This window comes from Branchiostoma belcheri, unplaced genomic scaffold, assembly GCF_001625305.1.
Source record: "Branchiostoma belcheri isolate BF01 breed outbred unplaced genomic scaffold, Haploidv18h27 scaffold194, whole genome shotgun sequence".
NCBI lineage: Eukaryota > Metazoa > Chordata > Leptocardii > Amphioxiformes > Branchiostomatidae > Branchiostoma > Branchiostoma belcheri.
In genome coordinates, this window is record NW_017803424.1 from 207605 (window position 1) to 225454 (window position 17850).

At 37.7% G+C, this 17850-nt stretch overlaps 1 protein-coding gene across 1 annotated transcript in view; it reads right to left on the reverse strand.

The window, feature by feature from the left end:
• LOC109468189 overlaps positions 1-12579 on the reverse strand; it is a 30896-nt gene extending 18317 nt beyond the window's left edge. The window contains exons 1-3 of the mRNA XM_019766445.1: positions 12530-12579; positions 6134-6233; positions 2706-2911 (exon numbers count right to left, since the gene is read on the reverse strand). Of these exons, the coding sequence (XP_019622004.1) occupies positions 2706-2911; positions 6134-6188 (261 nt within the window). The 5' untranslated portion in view covers positions 6189-6233; positions 12530-12579. The remainder of the gene's footprint in view (positions 1-2705; positions 2912-6133; positions 6234-12529) is intronic.
• Positions 12580-17850: the final 5271 nt, after the last annotated feature.

Consider the following 17850-nt stretch of genomic DNA (forward strand, 5'->3'; position numbering starts at 1 on the left):
AAAAAATCCCGGTCTAGGTAGGGTTAAAACATGAGATTTGTGGGGAAAACGATAGCATTTATGTTAGCGGTGCCTGCGGTCCAACTATTCACTAGAGAGTGCAACTTGGCAATTGAAAAAGCCATAAGAACGGGGGACTATCAGGATAGTCTGGTATCTCCGCAAAGAAATTGAGTATCAGGCCTTCGTGGATGGGTGGGACGACGACTGAGGGAGGGAGGAAAAGCACATGGTAGTTTCCATTGCTTTGGATGCTTTAAAGTCCAAGTGGGGAGGGGTGATACACACGGCTAGCACGGAACCCACAGAGGTGGGGCATACGAGTCTCCACAGCGAAAGGTCATACGGGATTCTTTATTTTATTTTTTATTCGAACAAATGGTCAGCATGACAGCAGTACATAAAATTATGGACTGCTGAATTGTGCGGATTTAAAATATACATAGAAATACAATGTAGGGACGAACAAAACATACAGATTTACGACACAAACATAATACATATACAACACCTTACAAGAATTCGGAGATTTCATACCTCCATGAAATATCTGAGTTTTTGTAAATGCTTTTTAATTTGTCTCATTCACTATGTAAATAAGGTCGTAAGTAGCATAATCTAGTTTAATTTATGGTTTTCTAAATTCAAAGGACAATATGTATCATGTATTCCTCTCCTTTGTCATTAATTATGAAAATGAACTCTACATTAACATAATGTATGCATATAGTGGTGTTAACCTTTAAGGAACTTACACATTTCACAAGGTATAAAATTACCATCATTCACCAATAACAAGTCACAGAATTTTCTCATTAATTATGTGAATTAGGTCATCATTTGCATAATTGGTATCTGTTGATGTTCCGCCTGCCACAGATTAAATAGATTACATGTATAACAGTACTAATATATAAAACACTGTAATTATAGAATTTCCCCCTTGATTATGCAAATTAAGGGCTCATTAGCAAAATTTGTATATAATTATGTACAACTCTCTCTCAGCTATCTACATACCAAAAATTATGAAAAGTAAGTTGTTCCTATCTGGACTTATAAGCTTTTAAAGAATTCGCCAGAAAGTTCCCTGCAGTTCGCGAACTAGCTGCTAGGGGGACAAAACCCACACCACTTAATCCTGACAGAAAACGCTATCTGCCACCTAAATAATCAAATGAAGACTTAATTTGCATAAATAATGAGGAAATTCTATAATTACAGTGTTTTACATTATAGTACTTTTATACATGTAATATATGTAATGTATGGCAGATAGAACTTCAATAGATACCAAACATACAAATGGTGACCTAATTTGCATAACAAATGCCAAAAATTTTTATGATTTCTTAATGTTAAATGATGGCAATTCTATACCTTGTGACATACCTTGTGTAGGTTACTTAAATGTTAAGAACACTATGCATATATTTTTTTTACTATATACGTAATTTGCATGATTAATGGGAAAATGTTTAAATCAAATTTTGCCAAAAGATAGGAGTGTGACACGCAAAATATTATAAGTTGAGTTTTGAACACCATAAATTCAACTAAAGCATATTAATTGCCACATTATTTCCATATTCAATGAAACAAATCATTTATAATTTAGGTCACAATTCAAGAAAGGGGCCCGCTCGGCGCGTGTTCGGCCTGTTTTTGGCACTACCGAACGGGACCTGGACGGAGACCGGCGGGCTTCCCGACGGCTGCCGGCCTACTTTCGGCCCCGCGCGGTCGCCGAATCGATTTTAACTCAGAGTTAAAATCACTTCGGGCCCCGTTCGGCAAGGTACGCCGAAGCGACGCCGTAACCTCACTGCCCGGGACCCATCGGGCGGCCGAACAGGCACCTGCCTAAGATTATGACGTCACATGTGCTGATAAGTGCATAAGGTGCTAAGGAAAATTGGGTTTAATGGGGCATATGTAAACTCCTTGTTCAGACTACGTCGCACAGTTGACCACGCGTGTGTTACGCCGTGCACTTGTGTGTGTTACACCGTATACTTGTGTGTCAGAATGCCAATATACAATGGAAAATAGCCAAGAGATAGCCCGGCATACATGTACTTCAGGAATGAACAGTGATATTGTGTTGCATGTGGGCTACCCTGAAGGGAAACTTCAAGGATCGGTAGCTGTTCCCGGTCGCCAGGAATCGTAGGGTAATGGCGAGTTTTAGGCCTGCTGGCAAGGGCTGTCTGGCACTGGATAGAATTAAGAAAAGACAGCAGTGTTACATACAGACTGGACTGTAATATCTAAATTTGCTGTTTTTATAAAACATTATGGATACGTTGAAATGTGTCAAGAAGTAGAGGGCATTCACCAAAAAAGCACTTGCCTACACGTTGTAGGGGGTCGTGAAACATCTATTCAAAGTCGGCGCAAGCTCGGCGTCATGACGCCGGCTGGCGTCTACGCCGAGGACATGCCGAACGGGCGCCGTTTCAAATGTGACCTAAGCATTACATAAATTCTACATATTTCATGGAGGTATGATGTCTTTTTTTGTTAAATACGTTATAATTTTTATTGCAATGGCCAATTTAGACAATATTATTTTATGATTACACCATTTAATTTTACTTTTCCATTTTCTAAAAATTTGGTTGTTATACGATACGTAATTTAGGAGTCACAAATGGCGATCCTTAAAAGAATCCCCTGCCTTATTAACAAGTCCGGATTGATACCTCTCTGTCTGAGCAGCCAATCCAGTAATCCGCACGCGCCTCATCTAATGCCATAACTACTACCAGGCTCTGCTGTCTGGAACTTTTCACATGTGCAAGATGTCCGCCATATGACACACAAGTCGCCTGGGCTTGGTCGAAATTACGGTTGGTTCGTACCGCCCTGTAGCGGTAACCGCTCAGGTCTCGAATCAAATCCCCATAGCCTACAAAACAAAATTTTAGCCCATATTTAATACACAAACACACACACACACACACACATGTCAACATTAGTAAGCTGGGATATTAAAGTCTTGAAGCGTTGGGTTTCATAAATGAATTTTTCAGCTCTATGTATTTATGCAAAATACCCTCAAAATTTAAAATGCCACGCCTTTTGATCTAAACATTGCAGGGTATGCTATGGCATTCATTGCAGGGTATGCTATGTAACTGCGTGTTGCATAAAGCGAAGGTAAAAATAATCTTTTTTAAACAAAATAAACAAAGTTCCCTTTTATCTATATAGGAACTAGAGTTCCACGATCTCATACCTTCGCCAAATGATGTTAACTTTATGACTAACGAATTATATATTTTTTATCCCCTTGATTATACAAAAATGATCCTTATTTGCATTATTCATGAAAATGAATCATGAAACAAAAAAGTCTTATCTTAACAAAAACGCCATTGTAGAATTTATTCATATATTATGCAAATGCAGTCCTTATTTGAATAAGTTATATTTAATTAGGACCGATTCTTTTCCTCATTTTTATCAATGATCTAGATCAGGGAATATGTTCCAATCTTTTAAAATTTGCGGATGACACAAAAGTATGGCATGAGATTAGAAATGAGGGGGATAGAGAGACTTTGCAACAGGATATCAAAATAGCATGTAAATGGGAAAAAGAGTGGCAAATGCAGTACAATGTTAGTAAGTGTTGTATACTCCACCTTAGGAATACAAATCCAAAGTACGAGTACTACATGAATGGACAGTTGTTAGACGAATCCGCTGAAGAAAAAGATTTGGGAATCTATGTCTGTAATTCATTGAAGCCTTCACTTCATGTGGCATGCGCAGTGAAAAAAGCCAACCGAATGTTGGGATTGATTAAGAGGAATATAAACAACAAATCGGTGGAAGTTGTCACCAGACTGTACAAACAAATGGTGAGGCCACACCTGGAGTATTGCGTACAGGTGTGGTCCCCATGGCTACAAAAGGATATAGACCGTTTGGAAGCGGTGCAAAGAAGGGCAAGTAGACTCATCCCCAGCTTACGGGGCTTGACATATATAAACAACGGCTGAGAAAAATGAAATTGACAACTCTGGCTGTAAGGCGCTTCCGTGGGGATATGTTAGAAGTCTTCAAGATTCTCAAGGGAAAGGAAGGAATTCGCATGGAGGATCTATTCACACTAGCAAGTAACCCCTATGCCACAAGGGGCCATCATCTCAAATTGGAATTGCCACTTTCTAAGTTGAATATCAGGAAAAAATTCTTCAGTGTCAGAGTGATCCAGGAATGGAACAAGTTACCACCGGAGACGGTGAATCAGACGTCAGTAAACAGATTTTAAGAGTAGCATCGACGAATACATACGGAAAAAGATGACCATAGGAGCTACTAAGGGCTACCCGCCTTCTGGCTCCTGATTTGCAGAGACGTAGTCTCTGCAGTTCAGGTAAAAGTTCAGGTAATGGTGTTCACCTTCACTTACCTTTTAATCCCCCAAGTACGGAATTCAGGTACTTACCATTGTTGAATTATGACATTTTCCATTAATTATGCAAATTCAGTGTCAGTTTACATGCTTTTAAATTAAAATTTCCGCCTATGTTTCTCTCGTTCTCAATTACACATGCCACAAGCTTAAATATTCCTTTTTATGTAATGCAGCTGATTTCAAGAACATCCTAATAGACTATGCAAATTACATAAATATTGCATGATTTTTGCATATTTACCTCCATGAAAAATGGCGTGTCTGTGTGTCCGTGTGTATATGTGTGTGTGTCTGTGTGTGTTTGTGTTTCCGCACATTTGTAGTCAGCATAACTTCATAACGCCTTTATGGATTTGGATGATATTTCGTATGCTGGTAAGTCTTGGAAAGACGAGGGTCAAGGTCAAATATGGGCCTCCTGGTGTATGACCTTGATACTGCAGCAGAACTTCCGGTTTTTATTTTGTCCTGAACATGCTATGGTCTTAACTTTTTGGTCACAGATAGCTTTTCCTGTCAAGAATAAGTGTTGTGGGTTTCGAACTGCAGGGGATTCTCAGAATTTTGACAAAATTTTTAAAAGCCAATAAGTCCAGATAGGAACAAGGTATTTTTTTATCATTTTTGATACGTATGTAGCTAAAAGAGAGAGTTATACAAAATTAAATCCAATGTATGCAAAGTTGGACTCAATTTGTATAATTGAGATCGAAATTCGGGTTTGGTCCCCCTAGCAGCTTGTTCTAGAACTGCAGGGTACTTTCTGGCGAAATCTGTAAAAGCCATTAAATCCAGAAAGGAACAACGTATTTTCATCATTTTTGGTGTGTAGGTAGCTGAGAAAAAGATGTACATATTGCAAATTATGTAAATAAGGACTTAATGAGCATAATTAAGGAGGGAATTCTATAATTACATTATTTTACATAATAGTTCTTTTATACATGTTATCTATTTAATCTGCGGCAGGCGGAACATCAACAGATGCCAATTTACGCAAATTATGACCTACTTTGCATAATTAATTTGAAAATTCTGTGACTCCTTATTGGTGAATAATAGGAATTTTATACCACATGACATGTGCGTTACTTAAAGGTTAAACACCACTATGCAGATATTATGTTAATGTAGAGGTCATTTATATAATTAATGAGGACATGTTGAAATGAAGTATGACAAAGAAAGCCCATATTTCATGGAGGTATGAGATCTCCTCGGAACTCTTGTTATGTCAAGCATCACTTAAGTTACCTACATAACTATATAACAAAAATCACGACAATCCGCCAACCGGTCTTGAGTTATCCTCTTTCAAATATTTTTTAACAAACGCTTCTGCAGTTCCAAAGCAAGCTGCTAGGGGGCTCAAGTCCCATTATTCAGATTTCAGATACAATAACCGTAAGTTTAGCTGCAGTACTAAAAAAGCCGCTAGGGGTCCAAAATCTATTAATGTTTAAGGTCTCATGAAGACCTACCGACCTACGAAATATCAAGTCAATTTATTTCAAGTCTTTTCAAGTTATTGTGTTTACACTCGGACACACACACACACACGCACGCGCGCACACACACACACACGAAAACATAACCATCTTTGTGAATGTAAATGCATCTTTAGTCCTAAGAAGTTAAAAAGGCAAGCAATATGTCCATGCGTTTTAACATCATTTAAAAAAATGATGCAGTGCGGTTACATACCTTGTTCTGCCAAGAGTATCACCATCGTCACCCAGATAACAAGGGTTGACGTCATGGTTTGTTGACGCCCAATGAACTTTTGTAAAGTACTTTTAGATATCTGTAACAGAAGAGTATGCAACGCTCATAAGTATTAAAAAAAGAAGTTGATCTAATTAGCAAATAAGTGCTGACTTTTTTTTTAGAAAAAGGGAATACAATTGATGACATAATAAAGTAAACAAACAACTGTTGAAACTTCACACAATGCTAGTTCTGTTTGAAATTAACTATATACCGGTGTATGTGAATGTGAATTATAGCTCACTTCCACGGTGGTCAAATTTGGGCTACAAAGTTCCTAGCTTTCCTAGAATTCGATTGTGTTCGATCGTGTTCGATCTGGGCAATTCGAATCGAACCCGCGTTCCATTTGGGGGTCACCTACGTTGATTTACCGGGAAAACAAGCCCTACGCCTCCGTGCCTCACAACACATTAAAAACAAAACACTTTTCTATAGATATAAACCGTTTCCTGGACTGTGAATGTAGGCTATTAGTTTGTGGATATGTTACATGTAGCGAAAACATTGACGTATCCGTGAGTGACCCTGAATACTGTTCAGTAATGATTCTTTATGAACACCATTATGAATAACACAATATGCAATGGACACTTTTGGTCGACATGACATGTCTTCAAAACTCGATTAATTCTGAAACAATATTGGAGAGTCAAACATACCTCATTGACGACTCAAAATAACTGTAACGGTTGTTGGGAAAATAAAGTTGTAGAGATTTTTTTTTAAATGGCTTCAATTTTAAGTAATGGGTAATTATTGAGAAAAACACAATTTGTTCACAGATATGTCGACAAAAACCTAACTTAAAAGAGGGAGCAGGTGTCAACTGTGAGCAGGCGTCAAGTAACCAGGATGGTACCCAGGCTACCTTTCTTATTCACGCTATGGAAAGCTTGTATAATGAAATGAGCAGCACCATCTTCAAAAAATGAGGGCTGTCTTATTCTTCCTCTAAAAGAGGGGTATACGGCAAGGCTGTCCCATATCTTCTCTTTATCCTCACTGTAAATATGTAAATGCGTCTGTTAAAATAAGATATGCCCAGGCATAGAGTGAATTTAAGTTAAAACTGATCCAGGTAATGGGGCAGAAATTTAAAAAAGCTCATAAGTAGCTAATGGCACTACCCCATTAGTCTACGATGACATATCCATGGGAAATGCTCCTAGACATATACAGAATTAAGTAAATTAAGTAAATACGAAGGTTAATAGATTGAAACATGCATAGATAGACAACACTTTTGTTCTGAAAAGTTGTATCTTTTTCTGTAAAAAGAATGGCCCAGGCATGTTTATAATTCGTCAGTGATAAATGTTAACATCAATCAACGGCGAAGGTATGGCATCGAGAAACTCCAGTTGGGAATCGTATAGGCCCCATACCTTGCCAAGCAATGCACCTCAGTACCCTCATACATTTAACTTCAAATATTTGATGGTAAGTAAGTCAAAACGAGGAACTTCTGCAAATTCCTAAATAGTATAATACTACAAACACAAGCTGAAATGAATTTGATATGTTCCAAGTAAGACAGCCGTCTCTCCTCAGAGAGGCACACATGTAGTTGTTCAGTTATTGTTAGGCACAATGTTAAACACAATTTTAATGGGAAAATACTCCTTATGCTTCATGTCTATATATGTCCACGTCTCCCTGGCCTTTGCCAGCATTATGTAGAATTAGGAAATTACGTATACATTCGTAAATGCTTCAGATAAATAGGTGTAGCACCAGTGTATCAGAAGCCTGTTGTGTTAAGTACTGTAGCGTACGAAAACCCTTGCATGCATGGATTATCTAAATGAACTTATTTATAAAAAAATTTACAAAGGCTCCAAATCTTTCAAAGAGATCGATACGAAGTCTCTAAACATATGTTTTAGGACATCCTTCTCGTTTTTATGAATTACCAAACCAAAGTTCACACATAATTAACACACATTGCAAGGTAATAGTGTCTTTTATATAGCAATGCGAGATCCATGCTGTTAAATAATAATGAAATCCCCCCGCTGAAGATGGACTGCGACTTATTTTTGAATCGATAATTATATACATACTAACTTCCAAAAACTTGAAATAGAGACAATGTAAATTAAAAAAAAACTACTTTACTTAAGTTGCAACATACAAGCGCCAAACTTACGTAATGGATCCAGTAAAAAGTCCATTAATGTACAAAAATATAGTACCTATTCTTACCTACCTGTAGAGTTACTGATGACTGTGTCCCTGTGTGACCAAGCATGATGTCGCACTTATTGATATTTATGTACATCTAGTTTAAAATACACTCGCAAAGGTTACTGCTTTCTATATTGTACGTAGGATGTACCTTGTGTAAACATTGATAGATGTCCTTGATTCATCGGATCATGTGCACTAATGCCACATCAAGTAACAAGAGTTCTGAGATATCATAACTCCATGAAATATGGGCTTGCTTTGTCATACTTCATTTCAACAGGTTTATTATGCAAATTATGTCATCATTTGCATAATTGGTATCTGTTGATGTTCCGCCTGCCACAGATTGAATAGATTACATGTATAAAAGAGCTATTTTATAAAACACTATAATTATAGCATTTCCTCCTTAATTATGCAAATTAAGTCCTCATTTGCATAATTTCCATTCAAGTATGTAAAACTCTCTCTTAGCTACCTACACATCAAAAATAATGAAAATACGTTATTCCTATCTGGACTTATTGGCTTTAAAATGTTTTGCCTAAAAGTCCCCTGCAGTTCATGAACAAGCTGCTAGGGGGACCAAACCCACACCACTTATTCCTGACAAGATAAGCTATCTGTCACCAAAAAGTCAAGACCATAGCATGTTCAGGACAAAAGATACAAAACCGGAAGTTCCGCTGAAGAACCAAAGGACATCCACCAGGAGGCCCATATTTTACCTTGACCTTTGTCTTCCTAAGACTTATCAGCACACAAAATATCATCACAATCCATAAAGGCGTTGTGAAGTTATGCTGACTACAAATGTGCGGAAACACAAACACACACACAGACACACACACAGACAGACAGATATACACACACACACACACACAGACACGCCAAAAGCAATACCTCCATTTTTAATGGAGGTAATCACGGCGGTCAATTCCTAGGGTAAAATTTCCAATTCTACGGAGGGGTATCAGGTTACCGGGGTTCCACGCGCGGCTTCCGCGGAGCCAGTCTCAACGGTAAACTTTTTGTTAAGCAATATTTTCAAGGGGACTCTCTTGTCCAAATGTGATAAAATCGGCTCTGCATATACCTAAAATGATGTTGTTTTGATTACAGTGCTTAAATTGGTATGAAATCACTCTCAGCGGTTCGACTGCTTATTCTAGGACAACTGACGTTAGAAAAAAAGGTTGGAATATTTGGGCTTATATTTGACCATCGTGAATTTTTATGGATGGCATCAGCGCGCGCCTTGATTTTCGCCTAATTTTGGAATAAAAACACAAGAAACTCTCTTGACAGTGGTCAACATGCCGAAAATGGACAAAATAACATGCCTTGTCACGATGAAACGTGCAGATAAACACGAAGACAGGAGACAAGACAGGGCTTTGATTTATTGTTTAAACTTGACTTTGATGCTGTGATGTTTATTTTTTGTATATGTTCCCACTGAATCAAAACCATTTGTGCAATGATTGAAACGTTCTCTATTTCAGGGACAAATGGATGTTGCGATAGTTGGCAGTAAAGTTAGCACAATATAGGCATTATTTCTTGTTTAACAGTGTTTATGATGTCAAAATTTGAAAATATAGGAATCTTTTTTTTTAGCCCTGTCGCATTAGATTTGGATCTGCGGAAGATGTCATCCATAAAATTTACTTGCTGTGGCCTAAATACTGGTTCTACAAATGTGCGTTCTTACAGTTAAAATACTACAAACATTCATTGATTTAAAGCTCTGTACCATTTGTTGTGAAGACTAATGTTATTCTATATTTTAGTCCATACCATATTATCTTTTTATCGTTTAAATGTATTGGTTTCCCGCATTTTCCTTCTCCTCTTTTCCCTACTATCACTTTAAGTCGAATCAATTTTTTCAGTTTTTTGCCAAATGGTAAGGAATTCGGCATTAGGTCGGAGTGGCAAAATACTTCCAACCGTTTTATTGTAATCTTTTTAATACTGGCTTTTAAACTGTTTTATCATTTTTTACACTCTGGGCTGCACTTGTTTTTAAGGATTGTGTCACGAGGAGTTACGACAGCTGGAACTACTCAGCTGGGTTCGCTCCCACAACCTGGCAAGAAGGTCAGTATTGAGTGAGACGATGTTTAATTTGTTAGGACAAAATGCGCTATTTTTAACTGCATGGCAGCAGTTTGTTTGAAAATAACATTTTGTTTTTCAATAGGGCAAGCCTGGGGTTGTTTTGAATGGGCAAATTATGCAAACATGTTTTTCAGAAAGATAGATATACTAAATGTTACATACTTTTATTAACTATAGATATGGCAGCCTTTGTGTACAGATATCTATGTGATCCTATGTAGGATGATGGTCCATTTGGGGGTCACACACGGTCATTTATCGGCAAAACAAGCCTCTCCACCTCACAACACATTAAAAAAAAAACTTTTTTTTGCTAAAGATACAGACCGTTTAATGGACAGTACATGTACAGTATTAGTTTTGTGGGCATGTAACATGTAGCGAAAACATTCACGTATCTGTGGGTGACCTTGAATACTGAATTGATTATGAATAACACAATGCACACTTTGGTCGACATGACATGTCTTCAAAACTCGCTCAAACCTGGAAAATGGTCAAACATACCTCATCGACGGCTCAAAATGACTGTAAAGGTTGTCCCAAAAATAGAGTTGTAGGGACTTTTGAAAAATGGCCTCTATTTTTAATAATGGGTAATTGAGTGCGAAAAATGCATTTTTTTCACAAATATGTCGACAAAACTAGACGTAAAATCGGTAGCGACTGTGGAATCCGTATTGGACGTAAACTAACCAGGATGGTACCCAGGCTACCTTTTTTTTTTATTCACGCTATGGAAAGCTTGTATAATGAAATGAGCAGCACCATCTATGATAAATGATGGCTGTCTTATTTCTTCCCTCCGAAAGAAAGGTATACGGCAAGGCTGTCCCATATCAAATCCTCTCTTTATCGTCACTGTAAATATTATCATATTAAGACTTAAAAATATGTCTTAAAAATAGTCAACCTATTGAATTTAAAGACCTAGGACTAAAAATTCTGGAATATCAGAAACAATCCCAAATTGCATCTTGGGTACAAAGACTAGCAACAAATTACAATGCCAGATGGAAAACAATTGCTTAAACATACATATTTTTAAAGTAAAATGTTGTTCCAGCACAAAACCTTTTGTTCAGAAAACTTGTATCTTTTTCTGCAAAAAAAATTACCCGGACATGTTTAAGGTGACAGTCCATAATTCGTCAGTGATGAATGTTAATATCAATCAACGGCGAAGGCATGGCATCGTGGAACTCTAGCTAGTTGGGAATCATATAGCTAGTTGGGAATCATATTGCCAAACAATGCACCTCAGTACCCTTATCTTTACATATTTGATGGTAAATAAATCAAAACGAGGAACTCCTGCAAATTCCTAAATAGTATAATACTACAAACACAAGCTGAAATGAATTTGATAGGTTCCAAGTAAGACAGCCGTCTCTTCTCAGAGAGGCACACATGTAGTTGTTCAGTTATTGTTGGGCACAATGGTAAACACAACTTTACTGGGGAAATACTCCGTATGCTTCACGTCTATTTCCACGTCTCCCTGGCCTTTGTCAGCATAATATGGTCTCAGGAAACTAAATACATGCTTCAGAGAAATAGATAAAGCACCTGTGTATCAGAAGTCTGTTGTGTTGTGTACTGTAGCTAGCGTACATAAAACCTTGCACGTATTATCGAAATGAACTTATTTGTTTAAAATGTACGAAGCTATAAATCTTTTATAGGGATACGAGGTCTCTAAACATATGGTTTAGTACAGTATACTCCTTTTTATGAATAAGTAAACTGAAGTTTACACATAATTAACACACATTGCGAAGCAATTGTTTTGTTAATTATATAGCGATGTAAGATCCATGCTGTTAAATCCCCCGCTGAACATGGACAGCGACTTATGTGTGAATCGATAATTATATGAATTCTTACTTCCAAAAACTTAAAATAGAGGCAAAAAAATGATTGATATGAGTTGCAACATACAAGCGCCAAAGTTACGTATTGGAGTAAAACGTACATTAATGTACAAAAATATATAATACTCCTATTCTTACCTACCTGTAGTGTTTCTGAATACTGTGTCCCTGTGTGACCAAGGCTGATGTCGCACTTATTTATATGCAAGCATATATGTATGTACATTTAGTTAAAAATACACACGCAAACGTTATTGCTTCCTACGTAGGATGTAGCTTGTGTTTACATTAATAGATGACCTTGATTCATCGGATCGCGTGCACTAGGGCCACAGCAAGTAATTTTATGGATGGCATCAGCGCGAGCATTGATTTTCGCATGATTTTGAAAAAAAAAAAACCTTTGTTGTCAGTGGTCAACATGCCAAAAATTGACAAAATGGCATGCCTTGAACGTGTACGGCAGATAAACATGAATAGAGAAGACAAGACAAGGCTCTGATTTATTGTTTTGACTTGTACTAAATGCAGAGATGTATTTCATTCTTCATTCTTGTCCCCACTGAATAAAAACCATGTGTGCAATGATTGAACTGTTTTCTTTTTCAATGTTGTTTCAGTGACAAATGGATGCTGTGATAATTGGTAGTAAAGTTAGCACAATAAGTATCATTCCTTTTTTAACAGGATCTATGATGTCATATAGGAACCTTGTTTTTTTGGCCCGTTTTTTTCGCCCTCTCGCACTAGATTTGGAGTCTGCGGAAGATGTCATCCATGAAATTTACTTCCTGTGGCCTAAATACTGATTCTACAAATGTACGTTCTTACAGTTAAAATACTCCAAACATCCATTGATTTAAAGCTCCGTACCATTTGTAGTGAAGACTAATGTTATTCTATATTTTAGTCCATACCATATTATCTTTGGTATCGATAAAATGTTTCCCTCATTATCCTTCTCCTCTTTTCCCCGCTATCACTTTAAACCGAATCAATTTATTCAGTCTTTTTGCCAAATGGTAAGAAATTTGGCATTAGGTCGGAGTGGCAAAATACTTTGAAATCCGTTTTATTGTAATCTTTTTAATCCTGGATTTTAAACTGTTTTATCATTTTTTATACTCTGTTATATCTAACGTGTTATCTCTTTTTTATTGCACTTGTTTGTAAGGATTGTGTCATGAGGAGTTACGACAGCGGGAACTACTCAGCTGGGTTCGCTCCCACAACCTGGCAAGAAGGTCAGTATTGAGTGAGACGATGTTTAATTTGTTAGGACAAAATGTGCTATTTTTAACTGCATGGCAGCAGTTTGTTTGAAAATAACATTTTGTTTTTCAATAGGGTAAGTCTGGGGTTGTTTCAAAAGGGCAAATTATGCAAAGATGTTTTTAAGAAAGGTGAATATACTAAATGTTACATACTTTTATTAATCATTTTCAATATTGCTGACAAAGAGACGTTGTGTAAATTTAATTCCTAGATGAACGTATTTAAGTAGGTAAAAACCATATCTTCGCCGTTTGTTATTTTTTCTTTAGTAAAGTGTTTTGTCTTGGACTTTTTTGAATTTTTTTCGACGCCTTGTGTTCTTTCTTCTTTTTTTTTCAGATCTTTATTGAATATAACTCAATACAACGAACAACAATACATGGCATAATATCAAGAGTGTACCGAACGTATATCGAGCATAATAGGGCTTAAATTTCATAATCATTAGTCTTACAGGTAAAATTAACGACAAAATGATTACATCATGCTGGGAACTTACTAATTGTACAACGTATTAACTTTTACAATCAGTCTTGTTGGAAATGAAGATACTGTACATACACTACAAACTAATATTGTGTACGTCTTGTTTCAAGGATGTAAATATATGTAAATATATGTGATATCTATGTTGATGTCCAGTTCAGAGAGAAGGTGTCTGGAAAGATTAAAATCTTTCCCCAATAATCCTTCAACCGTATGTCTTTCCTTTGTATTTTGTTTTCTGAAAAAAGCAGACTAATTTGTGTGGGTCATGATGTCAAAAGTCAACCATAACCTTTTAGACGACGCTGCGGGGAGTTTTTACCAGTTGTGTTTGTATTGATGACAGGAAAACAGCGTATAATACGCCTGCACAAGAGTCAGCTGCGCATGCGGCCGTCTAATTCTGAAATGTAAGATGTTAGTACCATTAAGAAATTGTTTCAATTCATTTCATTGGTAGGGGATGCAACAGAGCATGGCAAGCGGTAGCCAGGCAGCAGCAAGGCCGGTAGCGGCTTTGTGGCCTAAGTCTTTCAATGCAAGAATTCGCAGCTATAATATGTTTTATGTAAAGTGATATGTAATGGAGCCTGATCCAAGATGGCGGCGAAAGACTGACGTTAGGCGCCAAGCTCCCTTTTTTGTACATCTTCCACATCTAAACTGCATTTTTACGCTGTGTACTCCACGCTAACTGTACCGAATCTTCTGTGGTGTCTTGCTGTCCTTTTTGGCTGGATGGAAAAGCGAAATAGGACCTCTGGAAGCAGCGCGAGTGCCGATGAATCCAGCCCCACTCAGCGGAACCCCCTCCTACGAAAACACCTAAGATGGCGTCCAACGAAAAAACTGCAACTGTGAGTTTGTCTTCGCTCCCTCCAGAACTTCAAAATCTTGCCAGTGTTATTTTAGAACAAACCAAAAAACAACAAGAAGCTGTTGGAGATAGGCATTCGAGCCAAATTCAGTGTTTGGATGTAAGAGTAGATGGCCTGTCTAGTGAGGTCAACGTACTACGTGAACGTGTACGGGAGTTAGAGAAGACGGCCGAGTTCTACTCTGGCGAGTTGGACACTCTCCGCGATGCTTTACGCGAGGAACAGAGAGAGAGGGTGAGGGCAGTCTTATTGACCGAAAGATACTCTATGAAGCCGGATGTGATCGTTAGAGGTTTGCCCTTCAACAAGGAGGAAGACTCTGCGCGGGTCCTGTCACGTTTCCTGGCGGAGGAGATACACTTACCGGCCGCGGACGCTATGCCGACCGCCGCAGTGCATCGAATATCCAGCCCGACTACCTCGCGTCCCAACCCACCCCTGCTCGCACGCTTTGTCAACTTCCAGGACCGCGATAAAGTCTTATCTGCTGGGCGCAGGCTAAGGGGGAACTCTCGTGGGTTAGCAGTTTATGAACACCTCCCCCTCCCTTACAGACAGCGCGCTCGCAGCTTGTAAATGAAAGAAACGCTGAACTTGCTAAAGACAACATTATATTAAGGTATCTAACCCTGTACCTGCCAAGGATACCTACGCTGTATTGCTTGTCAACAGAAAGAAAAAGAGAAGAATTGATGCCGTTGACATTGTTCTGTCAAAAAGAGATGTGTGATTGGTCTCTGATAGATTTTCTTTGACTTTGAGTCCGTTATGAATGTGATACTACAAACTTTAGACTGTTATCAAACTGCACCAGGATATTATAAGAATACTAAGTATGTGTTTTTTATATGTTTCAAATTTGTATTCTCTGGCAGTGTTATTGTCGACAAACTTTTTGTATATATTTCTGGTACTCTGTAATGAATGGTGAATGTGCACCACCTGTGGCATTAAATTTCGCTGTCTGAAAAAAAATGACATGTTGGTGGAACTGTACGTTGGTTGGATGTTAATTTAAATGAACATATTAATATATTAAAGTAATCAGTACAATCTTAAACGGCTGTAAATGTATTAATAAACGGATGTCTTATATTATCAACACCCAGGTAATACACGTGCACCTTGCATGCAATACACAGGTACCTCAACTTATCTAAGATGGGGTTTTAGGCGATACACTGTACAGGTAATACGAAAACGGACCCTAATTATAACAAAATAACATTGAAAAATTATGTAACAACGTGCATTTTTAACATCAAAATGCGATGTAAAAAACTTCGTGGGTAATGCTCCAACCTTTATTCCGGATGGTGCAAAATCTCAGTTTAGATAAGGGGTAAAATACATGATTAAAGACTTTAATTATTTTACTGGGTAAACTCTTTATCTTTCGCTCTAGGCGATATAAAAGTCTACACTCGGTTGGGTTAAGGCAGCCTATGGCCAACTATGATTAGTATTTCATACATATGGCTGTAACTTTTGATAGCTTGGTCGCACCACAACTAAACTTCACACAGTTCTAGTAGTACTTGAAACACACTGAATAAAGGTAAGTTTGTTTTTACTACTTCTGAATTTTTGGGTTAAAAATCAACATTTTGGTTTAAAAAAGCTGTTTACTTCATGGCTGTACGCGCAAGCGGTAACAACACCTTTCATCATGATATTTTACAAGTAGAAAGCCAACCCCCTATTTATTATTTTTGTCCGAGGCTATTTTGTTTTAAATGACAGTTACATTGTTTTTTGGGCCAAAAACGACAGAAACAGCTATTTTTCTGTCATTTTTCGTAAAAAAATCGCCACAGTTAAAAAATTTCGACTTATATGCAAAATAGCCTCGGACAATTTTGATAAAAAAGTGATAATACGTAAACATGGATTACTCTAAGGATGAATTATGTTGTTTTCAGCTGCGCGTAAAGCCGTTTAAGTCATACTCCGTGAATAAAATGCGTAACAACGCGGGTTTACAGGGGAAACATACAAATGACCGCCGGTAACCCCGAATTCGAACACGCGTTCTATTCGAATGACGTCATATCGAACATGGTGGAACATGATTCGGGTTCGAAACATGTATGTGGCAACCGTGCAGACACACGTCCGAACTCGAACATGAATATCAGCCTAGGCCGCCTTAACCCAACCGAGCATTTTCAGTCCTTTAAAAAATCAGTATACTTTTACCAAAAGACAGAGTTTCTTATTGCATCTCGGAGAGGGAAGCTGGAGAAGCATCGGGGTATGTGGGGAACTTTATGTTCAGATTAATTTTTCATTTTGGCCGTGTTATGCATATTTAACTTGTTTTGCCTCATTTTACATAAGTTATTTTTGGTTCTTACTTTTAGTCAACCATAACAGAACGTGTCTTTTATGTAATTTTTTGTTACCCATGTTCTCTTTGTATTTGTACTGTTTCATATTTCTTGAATAAGATTCTTGAAAAAAAAAGGGGTAAAATACATGATTTGTCCTTGGGGCTAAACCCTGGAGATTTAGACCCGGAGAATATCAGGGGGTGCGATGTGTGGGTGTGTGTGTGTGGTGGGGGGGGGGGGTAAATCTCAAGCGATTTTGCCCATCGAGGGACCAAACCGCTAGTGAGCCCTCATAACAGGATAATAAACAATTAGGAACAATTAACAATGCCGATTTTATACAGCTTAATATTTATAATTAATCAAATCAAAGAACAGGGGATGTAAGATCTATGGTTTTCCACCATATTTACTATATGCATGGGCACTGGTCTCCGTTAGGGATCACTCTGGAATATATGTGGAGAGAGCCAATACAAGTTGTGTTTGCT